The sequence below is a fragment of the Mya arenaria genome, chromosome 4 (assembly GCF_026914265.1).
Source record: "Mya arenaria isolate MELC-2E11 chromosome 4, ASM2691426v1".
NCBI classification, from domain to species: Eukaryota; Metazoa; Mollusca; class Bivalvia; order Myida; family Myidae; genus Mya; species Mya arenaria.
In genome coordinates, this window is record NC_069125.1 from 22,710,841 (window position 1) to 22,729,334 (window position 18,494).

Consider the following 18,494-nt stretch of genomic DNA (forward strand, 5'->3'; position numbering starts at 1 on the left):
AAGTGTCGTTAAAATGCAAGGTAAGTACTGGTTAAATTGAAGGAGTAGACATATCTTCAAATAGAAAGCATAGTAAAGCAGAAAAATGTCTGTTATACAGTCTGATATGCATCTGTACAAAATAATGACAACATGTTTTTCAACCGTAAAATTTTGTTGAAGTATGAGTAGATTTAAATTCGAACAATATTTATTACATTTTACCCCAGTAATATAGAGTGTCTACTCATTCATTTTGTTTTTGCAATAATCTAGAAGATTAATTATATATGTGTCCTTGATGTAATGATATTAAAAGAAAATACATTAAGAAATGTACTTAAAATTTGCAGAATGTACATGTATTAGCAGTGCTCCAGCCAGGATTTGAAAAGGGCAGGGTGGAGTTTTGAAAAGGGCAAACTACATGAGTCGTGTAGGGGCGATTGGGGGTCGTTGTGGGGGGGGGGGGGGGTCCACCCCTGTCACAAGGGGTTTTTTTTAGGGGGGGGGGGGTCTCCACCTCGAATTTGTTTTGTGTTCATACTCAATTTAAATCATTTTCCATGATTTCCAGACTTGAACAAAAAAAGTTTGTTTTTTTTCTCCAAATTTGGAAGGGTGTGTTTGAATATCAAAATTAAAATTTGTCTTTTTGTCTGTGGTAGTATGATTGTACTTGTCTGGAGTCTTCTCTAGTGCAATGTCACATTTTTCTCCAAAAAATCATGTAAAATGAAGAAAAAAGACAGTTGAAGCAATCAAATAAATAAATACACAAAAAAAAAAATATGTAGGGGACGAATCTTAGTTTGGTACGATCAGGATTGGGTACGAATGTTACATTCAGCCTGGCTGTTTTTTTAATTGTCTTTGGTAGAATAATGATTAATATGCTAATGTTTTAAAATAAAATGACAATACAAATCACTGCCCTTGCTTTAAAAATCACTTATAAAACATGGAACATTGATAAAATAACTCCGAAATTCGTTCTGACAAAATGGCGCTTTCGGCGAATTTTGACATGATCGTAACCATGATATGTAAACAGTACATAAAGCATCAACATATATTTGTGGGTTACAATGAAATTTTTATCATGAATATTTTACAAATAAACTTTAAAAAACATTTACTGAAATGGTGATGTATTTGATTGTGTTAGCGCCACCTTTGTTATGTTTACAAATCGGCAGTGACCGTCTGCTTCAAATTAACAATGTTTAAATGGCGATTTTCGTCAGTACAATACAATTAACAATTATTTTTAAAGATTTAATTGTGTTTGACAACCTTTTTGACCATCCCTTCACATTTTCTATCGCATTTTACGAACTTTCATCATTAAATGAACGAATTCTCAATGTATATTCTGATTGGCTGACATTCAATATCTCCGCCTTCTGCCGATGTTTCCCTATTTGTCTCTTCTTAATTATTGGATTAGAAGATGACCGATTATGAATACACTGGTCGTCTGCTCACTACACAATTAGCTGTCATATGACTTGGACAAGGCACATGGGAAGATGAAAGGGCAGTACGGCATATTTTAAGCAGTCAATGGGGGCATGATGACACCTAGCGGGAACACTACTATCATAAGTATTACGTAATTTGTCTCAATTATGACAGCGGATTAAGGGCTGTCGATATTTTATAATGATTTCAATAGTAAAAAGGGCACTAACAGGATAATTGGTGCTAACAGAGCATTTGTGAAAAGGGCACTACTCAAAAAGGGGACAGGGCGGTAAGAAAAGAGGCACGGGCGCTGCGCCATTGAAAAACGGGCTAGCTGGAGCACTGATTAGTGCATGTTAATTATAGAACTATATTATCGGTATTGATAGTATGTCTGTCATTTCATTCACGTTATTACAGTACGTAAAATATTAGCACATTAATTGACATGTCAAACTGTATATGTGAATTGGCGACTGTAAAGGATGTTATGTATCATAAAGGCTTTTGTTTTAACTTAGTTACTTCATTATACCCCCGACAAACGAAGTTTGAAGGGGTATATTGGAGTCACCCTGTAGTCGGTCGGTCGGTCGATTTGTCGGTCCGTCCCTTGCAATTTACCTTGTCTGGAGCATAACTTAAAAACTACTGGATGGAATTGGATTAAACTTCATACAATGGTAGAGCATAATGATAGGAAGTGCAGTGTAATAACCATAACTCTATTATTGCTTATTACTGAGTTATTGCCCTTTGTTACTTTTTTTGTCCGGAGTATTACTTGAAAAGTACTTGATGGAATTCATTGGAACTTCATACATGTGTAAAGCACAATGAGAGGAAGTGCAGTGTTCAAGAACCATAACTCTACTTTAGCTAATTACTGAGTTATTGCCCTTTATTTGTTTTTTTTTGGCTGTCAATTTTTTTTCCAGACATTAACTTGCAAACTACGAGACGGAATTTATTGAAACTTCATACAATGGTAAAGCACAATGAGAGGAAGTGCAGTGCACAAGAACCATAACTCTATTTTAGCTAATTACATTATGGCCTTTGTTACTTTTTTCTTGTCCCATCATAACTTGAAACTATTGGATGGAATTTAATAAACCTTCATACAGTGATAGATCATAATGAGAGGAAGTGCAATGTACAGGAACTGCGATTCTATTTCAGCTAATTAAAGAGTTAATGCCCTTTGTTACTTTTTTCTTGTCCGGAGCATAACTTGAAAACTATTGGATGGAATTTAATAAAGCTTCATACAGTGATAGATCATAATGAGAGGAAGTGCAGTGTACATGAACCACAATTCTATTTCAGTCAATTACAGAGTTATTGCCCTTTGTTACTTTTTTCTTGTCCGGAGCATAACTTGAAAACTATTGGATGGAATTTAATAAAGCTTCATACAGTGATAGATCATAATGAGAGGAAGTGCAGGGAACAAGAACCACAATTCTATTTCCAGGGTTCGAATTTAACTTTGAGGAGCACTCGCAAAATTTTGCGAGTGCATTTTGAGGCAACTCGCAAAATGAAAAATCAACTTGCAATTTTATTATTTGCTTTATTCCCTTATAATATTGTCTAATTAAAGTAGAAATTAACACCTAAGACATATTATGAATATTAAAAAGTATCAATCTTGAGTGACTCGACTACTAGAACTTGTTGATGGCTTATTCTATTTGGAGGGTATGGAAAGACTCATCTGATGCTGGCAGCTTTTTGATAACAAAGCTGTCCAATAATTTGACATTGTTCACTTTGTATATTTACCCTCGCCATCGGGTAATTTAATACCCATTCGACAAGCACGCTACAGATTTCATTAAGTCTATAAGTATTAAAAACAATAAAATAATAAATCTAAAATAAAAAAGCAACAGTAAATGTAGCGTGGATACTTTGGACCATGAAATATATTGATCAACGAAGTCTATTCATTTTGACAGTCGGGCGGAAATATATTCAAAGGATGATGGGGTTAACATGTAGTGCGCGAAAGCGCTAAATTTAGCCAATGATTAAGCTAGGTGATTACGTCATTCGTATTAACTTTGTATTATGCACGCCTCGGAGCATCCCGGAAAGATTCGAGATAAAACTCGGCCTTTTTTCCGTACTTGTTCTATTTTTGAAAACCTACTAGAGGGTGACTCCGTACTGTCTTCCTTATAACGGTAGTGTAAACATGCCCCTTACAGGCTGTTTACACTCGACTACGTAGCGGAATTAAGTTCAGGTTTATTCTCCTTTCCTTTTAACATTTTGTGGTCTAGAAAAAGCCACTCGCAGAATTTTGCGAGCTTGAATAAAAGTCACTCGCAATTTCCAAATGTCGCTCGCATTTTGCGAGTATGCGAGTCTAAATTCGAACCCTGATTTCAGTCAATTACAAAGTTATTGCCCTTTGTTACTTTTTTCTTGTCCGGAGCATAACTTGAAAACTATTGGATGGAATTTAATAAAGCTTCATACAGTGATAGATCATAATGAGAGGAAGTGCAGGGAACAAGAACCACAATTCTATTTCAGTCAATTACAGAGTTATTGCCCTTTGTTACTTTTTTCTTGTCCGGAGCATAATTTAAAACTATTGGATGGAATTTAATAAAGCTTCATACAGTGATAGATCATAATGAGAGGAAGTGCAGTGTACAGGAACCACAATTCTATTTCAGCTAATTACAGAGTTACTGCCCTTTGTTACTTTTTTCTTGTCCGGAGCATAACTTGAAAACTATTGGATGGAATTTAATAGAACTTCATACAGTGATAGATCATAATGAGAGGAAGTGCAGTGTACATGAACCACAATTCTATATCAAATAATTACAGAGTTATTGCCCTTTGTTACTTTTTTCTTGTCCGGAGCATAACTTGAAAAAAAGTAACTCATTTATAGATGGTCATAGGCAATCGTATATTCTGTGCTTTAGAACATCAAATATATCAGTATTAACATCTCAGTATTAGCATCACTGATATTGTTTAAAGCCTTTTTTCTAACTACATAATAAAAAAATGAATAACTGACGATAGTCCATAAAATAAAGTTGTCATTTATAGGTTGGCTTTCCAAATAGTTGACAGCAATTTCATTTCAGGGTGGCGTTCGGGGGTATTAATCACCTTCAGTGATAGCTCTAGTTATAAACAAAACTACATGAAATTATAATCTTCTTTGTATTAGGATTGATTGCTATTCATTTTGACATTGAAATATTTATTACGTATTATTTATCTGGGGCTTCTTCTACTAAATAATTCCAAATTTAATTCTTTTACTTAATAGCATTAACAGACATACTTTCAATATCGATACCAAGATCGGTACGAGTAGTAAACATAGAACGATTGTGTACTTACAGACTCCAACATGCCATGTCCGGAAAGTCGTTAAGTCTTACAAACCAGGGCAAGTCTGAGCGTATGCTTCTTGTAACTTACGGTGTAGCGATACAACTTGATTAGTCACACATCGGCAAGCATCGATAATAGTTCATGTGACATAATCACACATCTTAATCCAGTTATTTTGACAAAATACAAGCCCGTAAAAACTGTTGGTGATGGCAACTGCCTGTATAGAGCTGCTTCTTTAGCATTGACTGGGTCTGAGAACAATCACATGTTACTTCTTCTGATGGCTGCTATTGAAATCATTCAAAATAAAGCATACTATGATGTAAAGAAGTCAAAGAGCAAATTCCTTAATGATGTTAGTCCGACAGTTCTAATGCAGCTAATAAAACATAAAATAAAGTATTTTAAGTTATAACTGTTTCATTTCAATAATGAACATATCTACATAGTTACTTACAAATGATATTTGTTGTACATCATAATTCAACTTAATTTGATGCAAGGCAATGCCTATATTTTTGCTGATATGAACTTAGGTAGTAACAACTTTCTTTTCTTCATGGTCATATTTAAGCATGGTGCATTCAATGGTAAATCTTAATATTTTCTTCAAACTCAATGTCAATTTAATTTTTTTGTATTGTGTGTCACATTTGTGTGTAAAACAAGATGAATTTCCATTTCATTAGCATTGCTGTTTGCATTGTGCATTTTCCATATCTATACCATTCATATGTATATATGTCTTTGTCAATGATATTGTAAGTTAATCAATCTATTTATTTGCAGCATTCAATTTTTGTTATTCAAATTTTTATGACTTGTGTTTTGTGCAGCCTTCCGTATTCTATTTATTCATATGTATATGTTATTGTGTAAAGAATGATTGAAAAATAAAATAAAAAGTTAGTATTAAGTTAACTGTATGTAATTGTCTTGTTTTTACTTCAGCTTAACCATTTTCATAAATCGTATTTCGGTTAACGATGGGAGAATACTCTTTTTTGGCTAAATAAAGGAAATTCTTTGTCAATAAACTCATAATTAATAAAAAAAATTTATAATTTTTGGCTACAATGCGTATAATCATTATATATATATATATATAGGATAATCAAAAAATAAATACATTAGAAGGCGTCTTTCGGTAACTTTCTTGCGTATTTCGGTAATTTTATTCGTCTTTCGGTAATAAAACGTATTTTGGAAAGTCTAGTATCCCACAGTTGATTGCACTTCCTGCTTTTGTTAACCAGGTTTTCAACGAAAACCTGGTTATTAGAATGTTGTTGTCGTTGGGGGGACGGGCGGGCGGACGGGCAGGCGGGCGTCAAACATTGATTTCTGTTCAATAACTTTAGTTAGCATTGATAGATATTGATGAAACTTGGTGTGTAGGTAGCTTTTGGGAAGAGCTAGCTTGGGATTGCTTTTGAGGGGGGTGGGGCTAAGGTCAAGGTCACTGTTACTAAAAATAGAAAAATGGTTTCTGCCCAATAACTTTAGTTAGCATTGATAGATATTGACGAAACTTGGTGTGTAAGTTGCTTATGTGAAGAGCTAGCTTGGGATTGCTTTTGAGTGGGGAGGGGCTAAGGTCAAGGTCACTATTACTTAAAATAGAAAAATGGTAAAGGTCACTGTTACTTAAAATAGAAAAATGGTTTCTGCCCAATAACTTTAGTTAGCATTGATAGATATTGATGAAACTTGGTGTGTAGGTAGCTTATGTACAGAGCTAGCTTGGGATTGCTTTTGAGGGGGTTGGGGCTAAGGTCAAGGTCACCTGTTACTAAAAATAGAAAAATGGTTTCTGCCTAATAACATAAGTTAGCATTGATAGATATTGATGAAACTTAGTGTGTAGGTAGCTTATGTGAAGAGCTAGCTTAGAATTGCTTTTGAGTGGGGAGGGGCTAAGGTCAAGGTCACTATTACTAAAAATAGAAAAATGGTGGGCTGCCAACAGTAATTTTCAGTTACGTCTCTTTTTGATAAAAGTAAAGATAAAGTCATACAACAAATTAATTGGCTATAATTTCTGATTGCCCATAACAAAAACCTGGTTTCGTCGCATTGCGGCGCTTCTAGTATTATATTTATTTTGATTATTGTGTTTGAAGATTACCAGTTAGTTACATTATTTTATGTGAATTTAGATAACCATTTTTTGGTAAAATAAGTTGAAGCAAAATAGAGTTACTGACAGGTCTCTTTGTTAATGCAAACAGTCACAAATAACATACTGATTTATGATTCTTTGCTTTGTAGTTAAATTATATAAGTAAACATGAAAGTCTAAATAAATATTTTACTATTGTTTAACATTGATCCCCTTGAGAGGACCCCCTGAAAAAATCATGACATCACAACATGTGTGCAACCCTTGTTTGATTAGGTCAAATAAAAAAAAAACCTGTGTTTTTGGTAACATGGCGGAAAAAAATAGGGTCGGTCAGCCGGGATCTTTTTTTTTTTACAGTTTCAATTTCATCCAATATTCTGTTGCATTGGATCAATTATATATGAGCCGCATCGCGCGATTTTGGGCCTTTGGACATAATTATTACAAATGAAATAATCATTAATAAAAAATGCCAAAAATAATGATTTTTCCTATGTACATCAATTTTTTCCCAACTTCTTTCTCTCTAAGGTTTGTCATTGGTGCATCATTTTCTCGACAATTTATGACCATTGGTTAACTCATGTTTCCATGGCAACCATGGATTTTGTCCCGACATATTTTGACTGGGTTGATAGTCTGTGTTTAAAACGGCAAAATGTATCAAAAATACAAAAATGATTCATTATTTTTATCTTAATTTATGTTCTTTAAAGATTCTGTGATAAGAAAATAATTTAAATCATCAGCTAGTTTAACACGTAACTTACGCAATTTAAATGATATCATCATGAAATTCTCAGAATATCTTCCTGAAATATCAAGCCATTCAAATATCTTAAAACATTGTAATAGTGAAAATATGTCCGAAGGCCCTAAATCGCGCGACGCGGTTCATATGTTATATATATATATATATATATATATATATATATATATATATATATATATAAGCGTTTCATAATTTACAAAAAGTCAGAAAAAAACAGCTTTGTTTAATGTCTGAAATCATTTCTTTACCTTCGACTACTGTTTTTTCACGCCTATAAGACATGATTGGTTTTTAGAACAAACACAGCACTTCAATTTCTACAAATCTGTGATAATGTTCTAGCAAAACAGTCAATTATCAACTAAATTTGTTAATTTGCTTGAAGAAAATCACCGATATTCTTGTCAAATTTGAGCTTTCTAATGTGGAGGTAGGTTAATAATAGAACAAGTAAACGCGGATTTATTTTAGGTATCTTATTATCGTAATATCAAAGTTTAATTCATATTTGTAGTGAATTCAAACATTTTGGTCATTGTTTTTAAGATTCTCAGACGACGATTATTATTATCCCTCTTCGCAGAAGAGGGGTATATTGCTTTGCACATGTCGGTCGGTCTGTCAGTAGACCAAAGCTTGTCCGAGTGATAACTCAACAATTCCTGGATGTATGGTCATCAAAATTCATATGAAGATAGGGCCTGACCAGTAGATGACCCCTATTGATTTAAGGGGCCATCGGGTTAAAGGTCAAGGTCACAGTGACCTTAAATGGTAAAAGGATTTTAAAGTTTGTCTGAGTGGTTAATCAACAGTGACCTTGACTGATAAAATGTTGTCTGATTGGAAATTTGACAATGCCTGCACTTATGTCCCTCAACCTTGACCTGGAGGTTGGGTCTGACTAGTAGATGACTCCCTATTGATTTTGGGGATCATCGGACCAAAGATCAAGGTCACATTAACCTTGAATGATAAAAAGTTGTCAGATTGATAACTCGACAATGCCTGCACCCATGGCCCTCAAACTTGACTTATGGATTTGGCCTGACCAGTAGATGACCCCTATTTATTTTGGGGGTCATTGGGCCAAAGTTCAAGTTCACATTGACCTTTAAAGACAAACGGTTGTCTGAGTGATAGCTCGAAAATGCCTGCACCCATGGCCCTCAAAATAGACTTGGAGGTTGGGCCAGACCACTGGATTACCCCTATTTATATGGGGGGGGGTCATCAGGTCAAAGGTCAAGGTCACAGTGACCTTGAAGCCAATTCCTGGACTTAGGGTCATAAAACTTGACATGAAGGTTGGGCCACTAGATGACCCGTGTTGATTTTGGGTTTCACCTTTAACAGGAAAAAGTTAACAAAGCTTCTCCCAGTGAAAACTCAACAAAGCCTGGAGCTATGATCATCAAATTTGACATGAAGGCAGGGCCTGACCAGTAGATGACCCCTATTGATTTTAGGAGTTATCGGGGCAAAGGTCAATGTCACAATGACCTTGAATGCGAAAATGTTGTTTGAGTGATAACTCGACAATACCTGCACCCATGGCCCTCAAATTTGACTAGGGGGTTGGACCTGTCCTGTTGGTGACCCCTTTTAATTTAAGGTGTCAAAGGTCAAGGTCACAGTGATCTGTAACGCCGAAGGTTGTCTGTGTGATAACTTGACACTGCCTGCACCCATGGCCCTCAAACTTGACATGGAGGTCCATGCATATTTCATTCAATTGTGATAATAATCCTGACAACATGGAACAGGGGGGCATAATGTTTATTCTTGTTAATTATTATTTTTTCGATGGTATGGTATTTTTTAACCAGCCTAAACGAAATCCTGGCAATAAAATCAGATCATACAGTATCTGACTGACCGATTAAAATACAAATTATAGCCATTCACCTTTGATCTCATCTCGCTCGTACTCTGACATCACAAATTGCACTGTTTGATCTGCAGCCGACACAATCCAATAAATATGTTGTTAACTTTCGCAGGTGGTTTGCTTGGATTTCAGTTGATGGGACTTTAATTAGGCGAAATAAATAACGATTGATAATTGCAGATAAATTAATGCAGTGTTCTCAATAAGAACTGGCTGCCGGTCAAAATGGACGGTTCAAATGGCAATTGGGCCGATTCAAATTTTGAAAACTAAATGAATTTTTAGTAGAAGCTGGTCGGTTACTTTACTATTTGAGACGGTTCAACCGAAACTTATTGAGAACCCTGTTAATGTGATGATTAATAAAGTGTGTATTGGAACATGGCATTTAGCCTGCATGAATTCGCAAAGCCTAATTTTAAGAAACCTGCATGATATACGCAAAACCTATGCATGATATATGCAAAGCCTTATATTAAGAAAAAAGTAAGTTTTGTTTTTAACATGTGGATAAATAACGCCACAAACTATATCCTATATATTTTCATTATAAAGGCAGCAAACATGTTTGGACCATAAACAATCATTTGCCAATTAGAAGATATCATACAGGGTTCACCGAACTCAGCCATTTTGTTTTCCTGTTGACAAAGCGTCTCGGTAATACATATCAGGATTGAAAGTATATTCTCCGGGAACAGAGACAGAGAAACAACGAAAATAACGACGATATATTTTATGTTTGATTTTTTTACTTTTATGCCTTAAAAAAAGAAAAATTATGTGGGTCGGGCTACCGGAAACACAGGTGGGGTTTTTCTTGGCCTTATTGTAATTATTGATTATATTGAATAGAAATAATTGATCTCCTATCAAACAGTTAAGAAACCCTGGGGGAAATTGAGCGCAGGCACAGACATATAACACTAGAATACTCTATTAGAGGGATGTGATTACTATTAGACTATTATAGGTCATGATTATGAAAACAATGCTGTTTCCAGCATTACTACAATGCATCTGTTAAACATATTCAAGGTTCACAATGTTTCCAGCATTACTGCAATGCATCTGTTAAACATATTCAAGGTTCACAATGTTTCCAGCATTACTACAATGCATCTGTTAAACATATTCAAGGTTCACAATGTTTCCAGCATTACTACAATGCATCTGTTAAACATATTCAAGGTTCACAATGTTTCCAGCATTACTACGATGCATTTGTTAAATATATTAATTATTCGTGGTTTGGAATGTTTTTAACATTACTACTGTATTTTCTCGACTATAAGACGGGGAAATTTGGTCCTGATTTTGAACCTTAAAGTAGGGGGCCGTCTTATAGGCGAGTCTATAAGAATTTCATAAAGAATAGAGTCCTAATCAGGAATATTCAACATAAGGTATTCAACTGACTGATTTATTGTCTGTGGATGACACCCCAATAAAAGTGACACGATCACACCCATCAGATTAAGATGACCATAGATCTGCTTTGTTTCGCTACGATGAACACTCAATATAACACATGTTATCGGTCCAAACACGTTGTTTTTCACAGGAGACATATTTTGTTACCTTTAAAATAAAAATATTTTGACAATTTTTTTTTTAAAATGCATTGTTATTTTTTCTATGTCGTAAATAAAACTTACTTTTTCCTTACTATAAGGCTTTGCATATATCATGCACATGCATGTAACTAGCAGATTTCAATACATATTTCATTAATCGTTACATTAATTTATCCGCAATCATCAATGGTTATTTATTACTCAAAATTTAAGTCCCATCAACTGCAATCCAAACAAACACTTACGAAAATATAACTCGTTAACACATGTAATGGAATTTGTTCTGTTTGTCGGTTGCAGATCAAACAGTACAATTTGTGACGTCACAGCACGAGCTGTTTAAAGATCAAAGATGCACTGCAATGGTTTGTATTTAAATCAAAGGTCAATCAAATACCGTATGAACCCACTTAAATCCCAAAATTGCGTCTAGGCTGGTTAAAACATACCATACCATCGGAGAATAAAAATCAATTATCCCAAGCAAATGAACAAATTTAGTTGATATTTGACTGTTAGGCTTGAACATTATCATAGACTTGGAGAATTTCAAGTGCTGGATTTGCTTTAAAAGTTTACCCCGTCTTATAAACGAGTTAAGACAAAAACACCAGATTTTATGGGCAAAGTCAGGGGGTCGTCTTAAAAGCGGATCGCCTTATAGTCGGGAAAATACGGTACAATGCATTACTACGATGCATTTGTTAAACAAATTCGTTGTTTGGAATGTTTCCAGCATTACTACGATGCATTTGCTAAACAAACTCGTGGCTTGGAATGTTTCCAGCATTACTACGATGCGTTTGCTAAACAAACTCATGGCTTGGAATGTTTCCAGCATTACTACGATGCATTTGCTAAACAAACTCGTGGCTTGGAATGTTTCCAGCATTACTGCGATGCATTTGCTAAACAAACTCGTGGCTTGGAATGTTTCCAGCATTACTGCGATGCATTTGCTAAACATAATCATGGTTTGGAATGTTTCCAGCATTACTGCGATGCATTTGATAAACATAATCATGGTTTGGAATGTTTCCAGCATTACTGCGATGCATTTGATAACAGTCTTCGCACTATTTTTTTTCAAGCACTAGCCCAGTCGGGCTAGCAGCCTGGAAAAAGCACTAGCCCGAATCAAGTTTCACTAGCCCGAACCAAAATAACTTTTTAACAGAGATATATTAATATATGTGTAAGGTAATAAAGCTATAACACCAGTAAACTGTTTTCTCATTTTAATCTCTACTGTATTCCATCAACAATGAAAACACAAGGTAGGTCTTCTGACATCTCGCATTCAGTTTCTCCGTCACTATTGTCTCCATCATACATCATCTTCTCTGGCACCAGCGATGTCCTAGTTGACTAAATGTAATGCATGAAATTGCATAAAATTTATTTGTCAAAATAACTGTTCAACCGAAAATAGTATTTAATAATTATTGTAAAATTCAGTACAAACAGTTATATTGTAACTGAGATCTTGTGTCTGTCACCTCGTCTGCCTGGTCCATCTCATCTGCCTTGTCGAAATCAGAGTCTGTAAGGGTGATTACCTCCTTGGGTCTTGCAGGCTGCTTTATACCCTCTCCTACTCGTCTCTTCTGGCCAGATGGTGTAGAGGTCTGAAATTGTTAACATGTACATTGTATTAAACATGTAGATTATTCAATTATTGTTTGTCATGCTTTTGAATTCATATAGTTTCATATACTTTTTAATAACTATATCAATTCTTGCTTTATTTAACCTACCATCCATTCAGTATGTTGTACCTTTGACAAAGGCATTGTCATTGGTTGGGGAGTACTGTTTACAAATGCTACAAGTCATAATACACTCACTGTAACAAAGCCATGGTCTGTTCACAGTCCAAAATGACTGGAACTTTCGTTTTCTTGCCTGTTCATAAACCTTAGTTACCTCCTTTTTAGCATCAGGCCTGTCACTAGGAGCCTTTCTTTTCGGGGTAGCTCCTTCGAAATAACGTGAAGCGACATCGATCAGTGTGAAGAAATGACAGCTACACGATTAGACTGTATCCCGTTCTCAATTTTTCAAGCTTCCCTCAAGTACACAAAATGTTACATTTTGAATAAGCGTTTATCGATCTGATGCGAATAGCGGTAAACCAGTCATAGTGCAAGCGTCTAATAAGCGCATTTCAATAAGCGTCTAGGTAGCCTGTTGTAACAGATACGGATACCGATAGGTAAAACATTTCGGATAATTATTTTTCGGAAAAATCACTCGAAAGGGCAGGCTAGTGACTTGATTTTTTCAGTCAACCGAGCGGAAAACAGCTCGACTCGGTCGATGGTCGAGTGGGTTACGTCGAAGACTGTGATAAACATAATCGTGGTTTGGAATGTTTCCAGCATTACTGGGATGCATTTGTTAAACATAATCGTGGTTTTGAATGTTTCCAGCATTACTACGATGCATTTGCTAAACAAACTCGTGGCTTGGAATGTTTCCAGCATCACTACGATGCATTTGCTAAACAAACTCGTGGCTTGGAATGTTCCCAGCATTACTGCGATGCATTTGCTAAACAAACTCGTGGCTTGGAATGTTTCCAGCATAACTGCGATGCATTTGCTAAACATAATCATGGCTTGGAATGTTTCCAGCATTACTGCGATGCATTTGCTAAACATAATCATGGCTTGGAATGTTTCCAGCATTACTGCGATGCATTTGATAAACATAATCATGGTTTGGAATGTTTCCAGCATTACTGCGATGCATTTGTTAAACAAACTGGTGGTTTGGATTGTTCCCAGCATTCCTACGATGCATTTGCTTAACATAATCGTGGTTCGGAATGTTTCCAGCATTCCTACGATGCATTTGCTAAACATAATCTTTGTTTGGAATGTTTCCAGCATTACTATGATGCATTTGTTAAACAAACTCGTGGTTTGGAACGTTTCCAGTATTCCTACGATGCATTTGCTAAACATAATCTTTGTTTGGAATGTTTCCAGCATTACTATGATGCATTTGTTAAACAAACTCGTGGTTTGGAACGTTTCCAGTATTCCTACGATGCATTTGTTAAACATAATTATGGCTTAGAATGTTTCCAGCATTACTACAATGCATTTGCTAAACATAATCATGGTTTGGAATGTTTCCAGCATTACTACGATGCATGTGTTAAACATAATCATGGTTTGGAATGGGTTTTTTATAAAAATTGTTGCAAATTTCTTAAAATCGCTTTGTTTTCCTCTACAGATTAAAACATGGCATTTGAGTTTGGTTTTCAAAACTTCGGAGAAGATGAAGAAGAAGATGACTTTGAAGGGCAGGTATAATTATGTTTCATCCTTTTTGTGTACAGTCTGAAAGAATGCTAAGATGCATGGGTGAAAAATTTCTGTTTTATGACGGATTTCCTGTTTTTTCAGCCTTCACAGAGGTCGTTTTTTACAAATTGTTTATATCTGGAGAGATTTTACAGGGTTGGGGGTGGGGGTTACCATTTTAATTCTAAAAACAGAAATGACTATTGAATAGTCTCCTAAATAATAGCATTTGCAGCACATCGATACTACTCGAACGTAGTCAGAAATAGTAGTTCATTTCCTTACGAATGACCTATATTTCATTGGTGATCTTCGTCTGCTTCCGTAGATCATGTGAACTAGCTGCACATTGGGGAATTACTTGAATAACTTCGTCAACCTTTTATGACCTACCACACATTGGTGGCAAAATTGTAAAAACGGAAAAATGTCAACAATTTTCAACTATGGGCCTTGAGAATAATTTAACTTGAAACTTAAAAAGATTATTAATAAAGTTTCTACACATAGGCTACACAACTTATGAGCTTGAACAACTAATGACCAGACTGTCACTGACAAAAAAAAATTGAAATGGCAGTGGTGCTGTCAGAAGTACAGTAGATACAAAGGGTTTAAATAGGATCCTATTTTACTGTGACAAAGTATGCCATTATGTTGATGCAACATCTATTGAACATAATCTTTTGATTTTTTTGACAAAAAAATGAGCAGAAATCTCTCAATTCATGTATCCACTGATACTTCTAATTGTTGATATGTTTTTCTGATTATTTTCTACCCTACCAGAGCACACAATATATACATGACAAGTGGCTTTGTGTTTGAAAATGTAAGGTAATGCCAGAGGCCCCCTGGAACCCCTGACCAGGGCTTTGCCCTGGACCCACCTTGGACAAGGTCTCCATTTTCACTTTCATAAGAACTTTGTGTAACCATTACTAATTAATACAGTTCTCGTTAAAACACCTCTTTTTATTCAATCTTCAACCACATGTTTCTGAAAAAGCTGCGGGTAGGGATCATAAAGTTTGACAAGCATTTCTTGTGAACTGAGCTCCAGATAAGCAGAGTATCAGCATAAAAACACTAAATTAAAATTACAGAAAAGTAAATTCAATTCAATTTCAAGTATTAAATAGCACATATAAAATGATGGTTTACTTGAACACAGTAGCTTATATTGTTTTACAGCTTTGGCATAGTGTTTTTGAAACTAGTTGTAATGTACCAATCATGGTATTAAAATAAATCCAGCCATCTCATTTTGTGTTATTGAAAATGTTTGGGATCTTGCTTTATGTCACTATGACAACATTAATATGAATTGATTTAAACGGCTTTGAATGACAGACACAATAATTAACAACTCGGTAAGCTAATCGCATAAACTTAAATTATATTCAAAACCCATTATGCATACCTACATTTAAATGAGTATATAACTATACATGACAATCAAAATATTGTACTGTTCTATAAAAATTATATTAAAAGGAATTGTTTTCAACAATGTACCCTGGTATTGAAATTTTATTGAGGCTTTTCACCCTTTTTTTCTAGTTATTTGCGGCCATTAATGTACATTACATATTAGTTGATCCATACACAGATTATATTTTTTATAAGTTAGGCATGTTTCTTGTTATTTTGTTTCCAGTGGAAAGGCGCAGGCTTGCGGGATGGTCTTATTCTGTTAGTGGACTGCACCAAACAGATGTTTGATGTGGAAAATGAGGATGAAGAAGAGAGTCTCTTTCAGCTCTGTATTCGGGTATGCAAGACATTTTAGTGATCTTTGAAATTTACCTATTGGTCACTGTTTTCTTTCACTGACCACTAGACTGCTTTTTTGAATGATGCTTAGCTTTTAAAGCCCTCTGGTGATGCATTGACTTTTAAATGATTGCTGAAAATGTTATGATTATATTATAAAACAGAGCTAGCCTATATGTGGTAACAGTACAAGTACCAGTATACGGATTAGGGCTGGTTGATATCAAATCTTGATAACTAGTTATTTGTTTAAAAAGAACCATTTAAATTTCAAACGCCAAAATTTAAGAGCCAAGCCCAAACTAGCACTTCCTGACTGTGAAATATAAATAATTTACAACCATTTAAAAATGCAAATTTTTAAACAATTGTGATAATTCTAGACTTTGTAAAATTAATGGAAGTGTTGTTTTTTTGTTATGTTTTTTGAAATCTAATGATAAAATGAAATTTGCAGTGCTGCAAGACTACCCTGCAGAACAAAATCATCAGTAGCGAGAAGGATTTGATTGGCATTGTTTTCTTCGGAACTGTGAGTTCTTTGCTTGTTTTATGTTTTATACTATGATAATGACAAGAAATCAAAAAACTTTTGTTAAAAGAAAATGGTGAAGAACCTCTTGCAATTATAAATCTTTGATCATTCTTTTGTCACCAATATATACAACTGAAGGCCAAAAAGTAATTGCTGATGGCATTGATGCTACCTTGCTTGCCTGAGAAACTGGTTGTCAAAGTTGATCTTACGTTGGCCGCCATTAAATATTACCTTTTGTGGCCCACCCCCCTTGTTCATGTAGTTAATAATGTTTATAAGGGGCAAGTATTAAGGTGTTGTGGGTTAATCTGTTCAAAACCTTTTATTTAAGCTATTTTCAGAAATACAGTGGAACCTCGCTAAACCCGATCTCCACAAAACCGGAATCCTCGGGATACCGGACTTTTTTCAGAGTCCCGATTTTTCCCTTATACTTTTCAATGTAAAATAATCCCCACAAAACCGGAACCTTGGAATTCCGGATACCGGACAAAAAAATCGAGAAAATTTGTTAGTTGTCAACGTAATTTTACCTCGCAAAACCGGACGTTTATTTGTTCAAACATGTCAAAATGATTTTGTGTATTAGGAATTCGCGAATCGCGTGTCACTTTGTCACTTTGTTTTGACAGCCGGTGCGTCGTTAAATATTGCACCTTTGATGTTGTGATAACTCGATAATCGATAATGATGATTCCGCTGTGGATTGACTGCCGCGCGATAATCAAACGTTAATCAAACTTGTGAAAAGAAAAATTGATTGAGACATTAATTTGTTTGTTGTAGAAAATAAAGAACTAGAAACGGTTATTAAGTGATCATTTTGGGGGGTTGTTTTATCTAAAGACTTCTATGAGTGAATCAAATTAGAGCGGTGCGTTGATTAAAATATCAATATACTTAACAAGCATTAAATTACGCGAGTTGTTTTATTATTTTAGACTCGGAAAAAAGATGATTATAAAAACGCAGAAATATGTTTATCACTTTTGCATGTGCTTTAATCATGTCTCAACCTCCGTCTAAACTTACTCCGTACATCAAATCCTCACTAAACCGGAATCCTCACTAAACCGGAAATTTTCCCCGGTCCGGACCTTGTCCGGTTTAGTGAGTTTTCACTGTATATGTAAATTAGAAAGCCTTTAATGGCAGGAACAATTTTTTTTCAAACTTGTCATGTAGGTGTATATTTGGTAGCTTTTTTGCAAGTATTTAAATGTTTCTTTTAATTTCAGGAAAAGTCAAAGAATCCTAATGATTTCAAGCACATTTATGTGTATCAGGTAAATTATGAAATCAGACTCAGATTAGTGTGTTAACATTTGCCTTGGTAGTTATTAAATGAGCTAAGGTATACAAGGGTTCTTTGGAAACTGAAAATGCATCATTCATGACTAATTACTGATTTTTAAATCAATTACATGCAAAGTAATGCAGAAAATTGTTGACAACCAATGTGGTTGTTTGAAAGAGCAAATACAGTCATCTTTTAATACATTATACTCCAATTCTATCACAAGAACTGATTTTAATTTGATGTCTGCTATAAGTCTGTGACTTCTTACGTAAATTGGTGCTTTTAAATGACAGTAAAATGTCTGGCTTCAGCGTCAATAAGCGTTTTGCAAGCACTTGAATAGCATCAAAGTAAAAAAAAAGAATGTTATAATC

At 34.9% G+C, this 18,494-nt stretch overlaps 1 protein-coding gene across 4 annotated transcripts in view; it reads left to right on the plus strand.

The window, feature by feature from the left end:
* The window catches only part of LOC128231251 (X-ray repair cross-complementing protein 5-like), a 66,563-nt gene that overhangs the window by 3,227 nt on the left and 44,842 nt on the right, over positions 1 to 18,494 (plus strand). For 3 of the 4 annotated variants that reach the window (XM_052943814.1, XM_052943815.1, XM_052943818.1), the window contains exons 2-5: positions 14,436 to 14,509; positions 16,167 to 16,280; positions 16,740 to 16,814; positions 18,059 to 18,106. In XM_052943814.1, coding sequence (XP_052799774.1) covers positions 14,444 to 14,509; positions 16,167 to 16,280; positions 16,740 to 16,814; positions 18,059 to 18,106 — 303 coding nt within the window. In that variant the 5' untranslated portion in view covers positions 14,436 to 14,443. Of the gene's footprint in view, positions 1 to 11,489; positions 11,555 to 14,435; positions 14,510 to 16,166; positions 16,281 to 16,739; positions 16,815 to 18,058; positions 18,107 to 18,494 lie in introns of all 4 variants that reach the window. The other variant, XM_052943817.1, reaches the window with a different exon arrangement.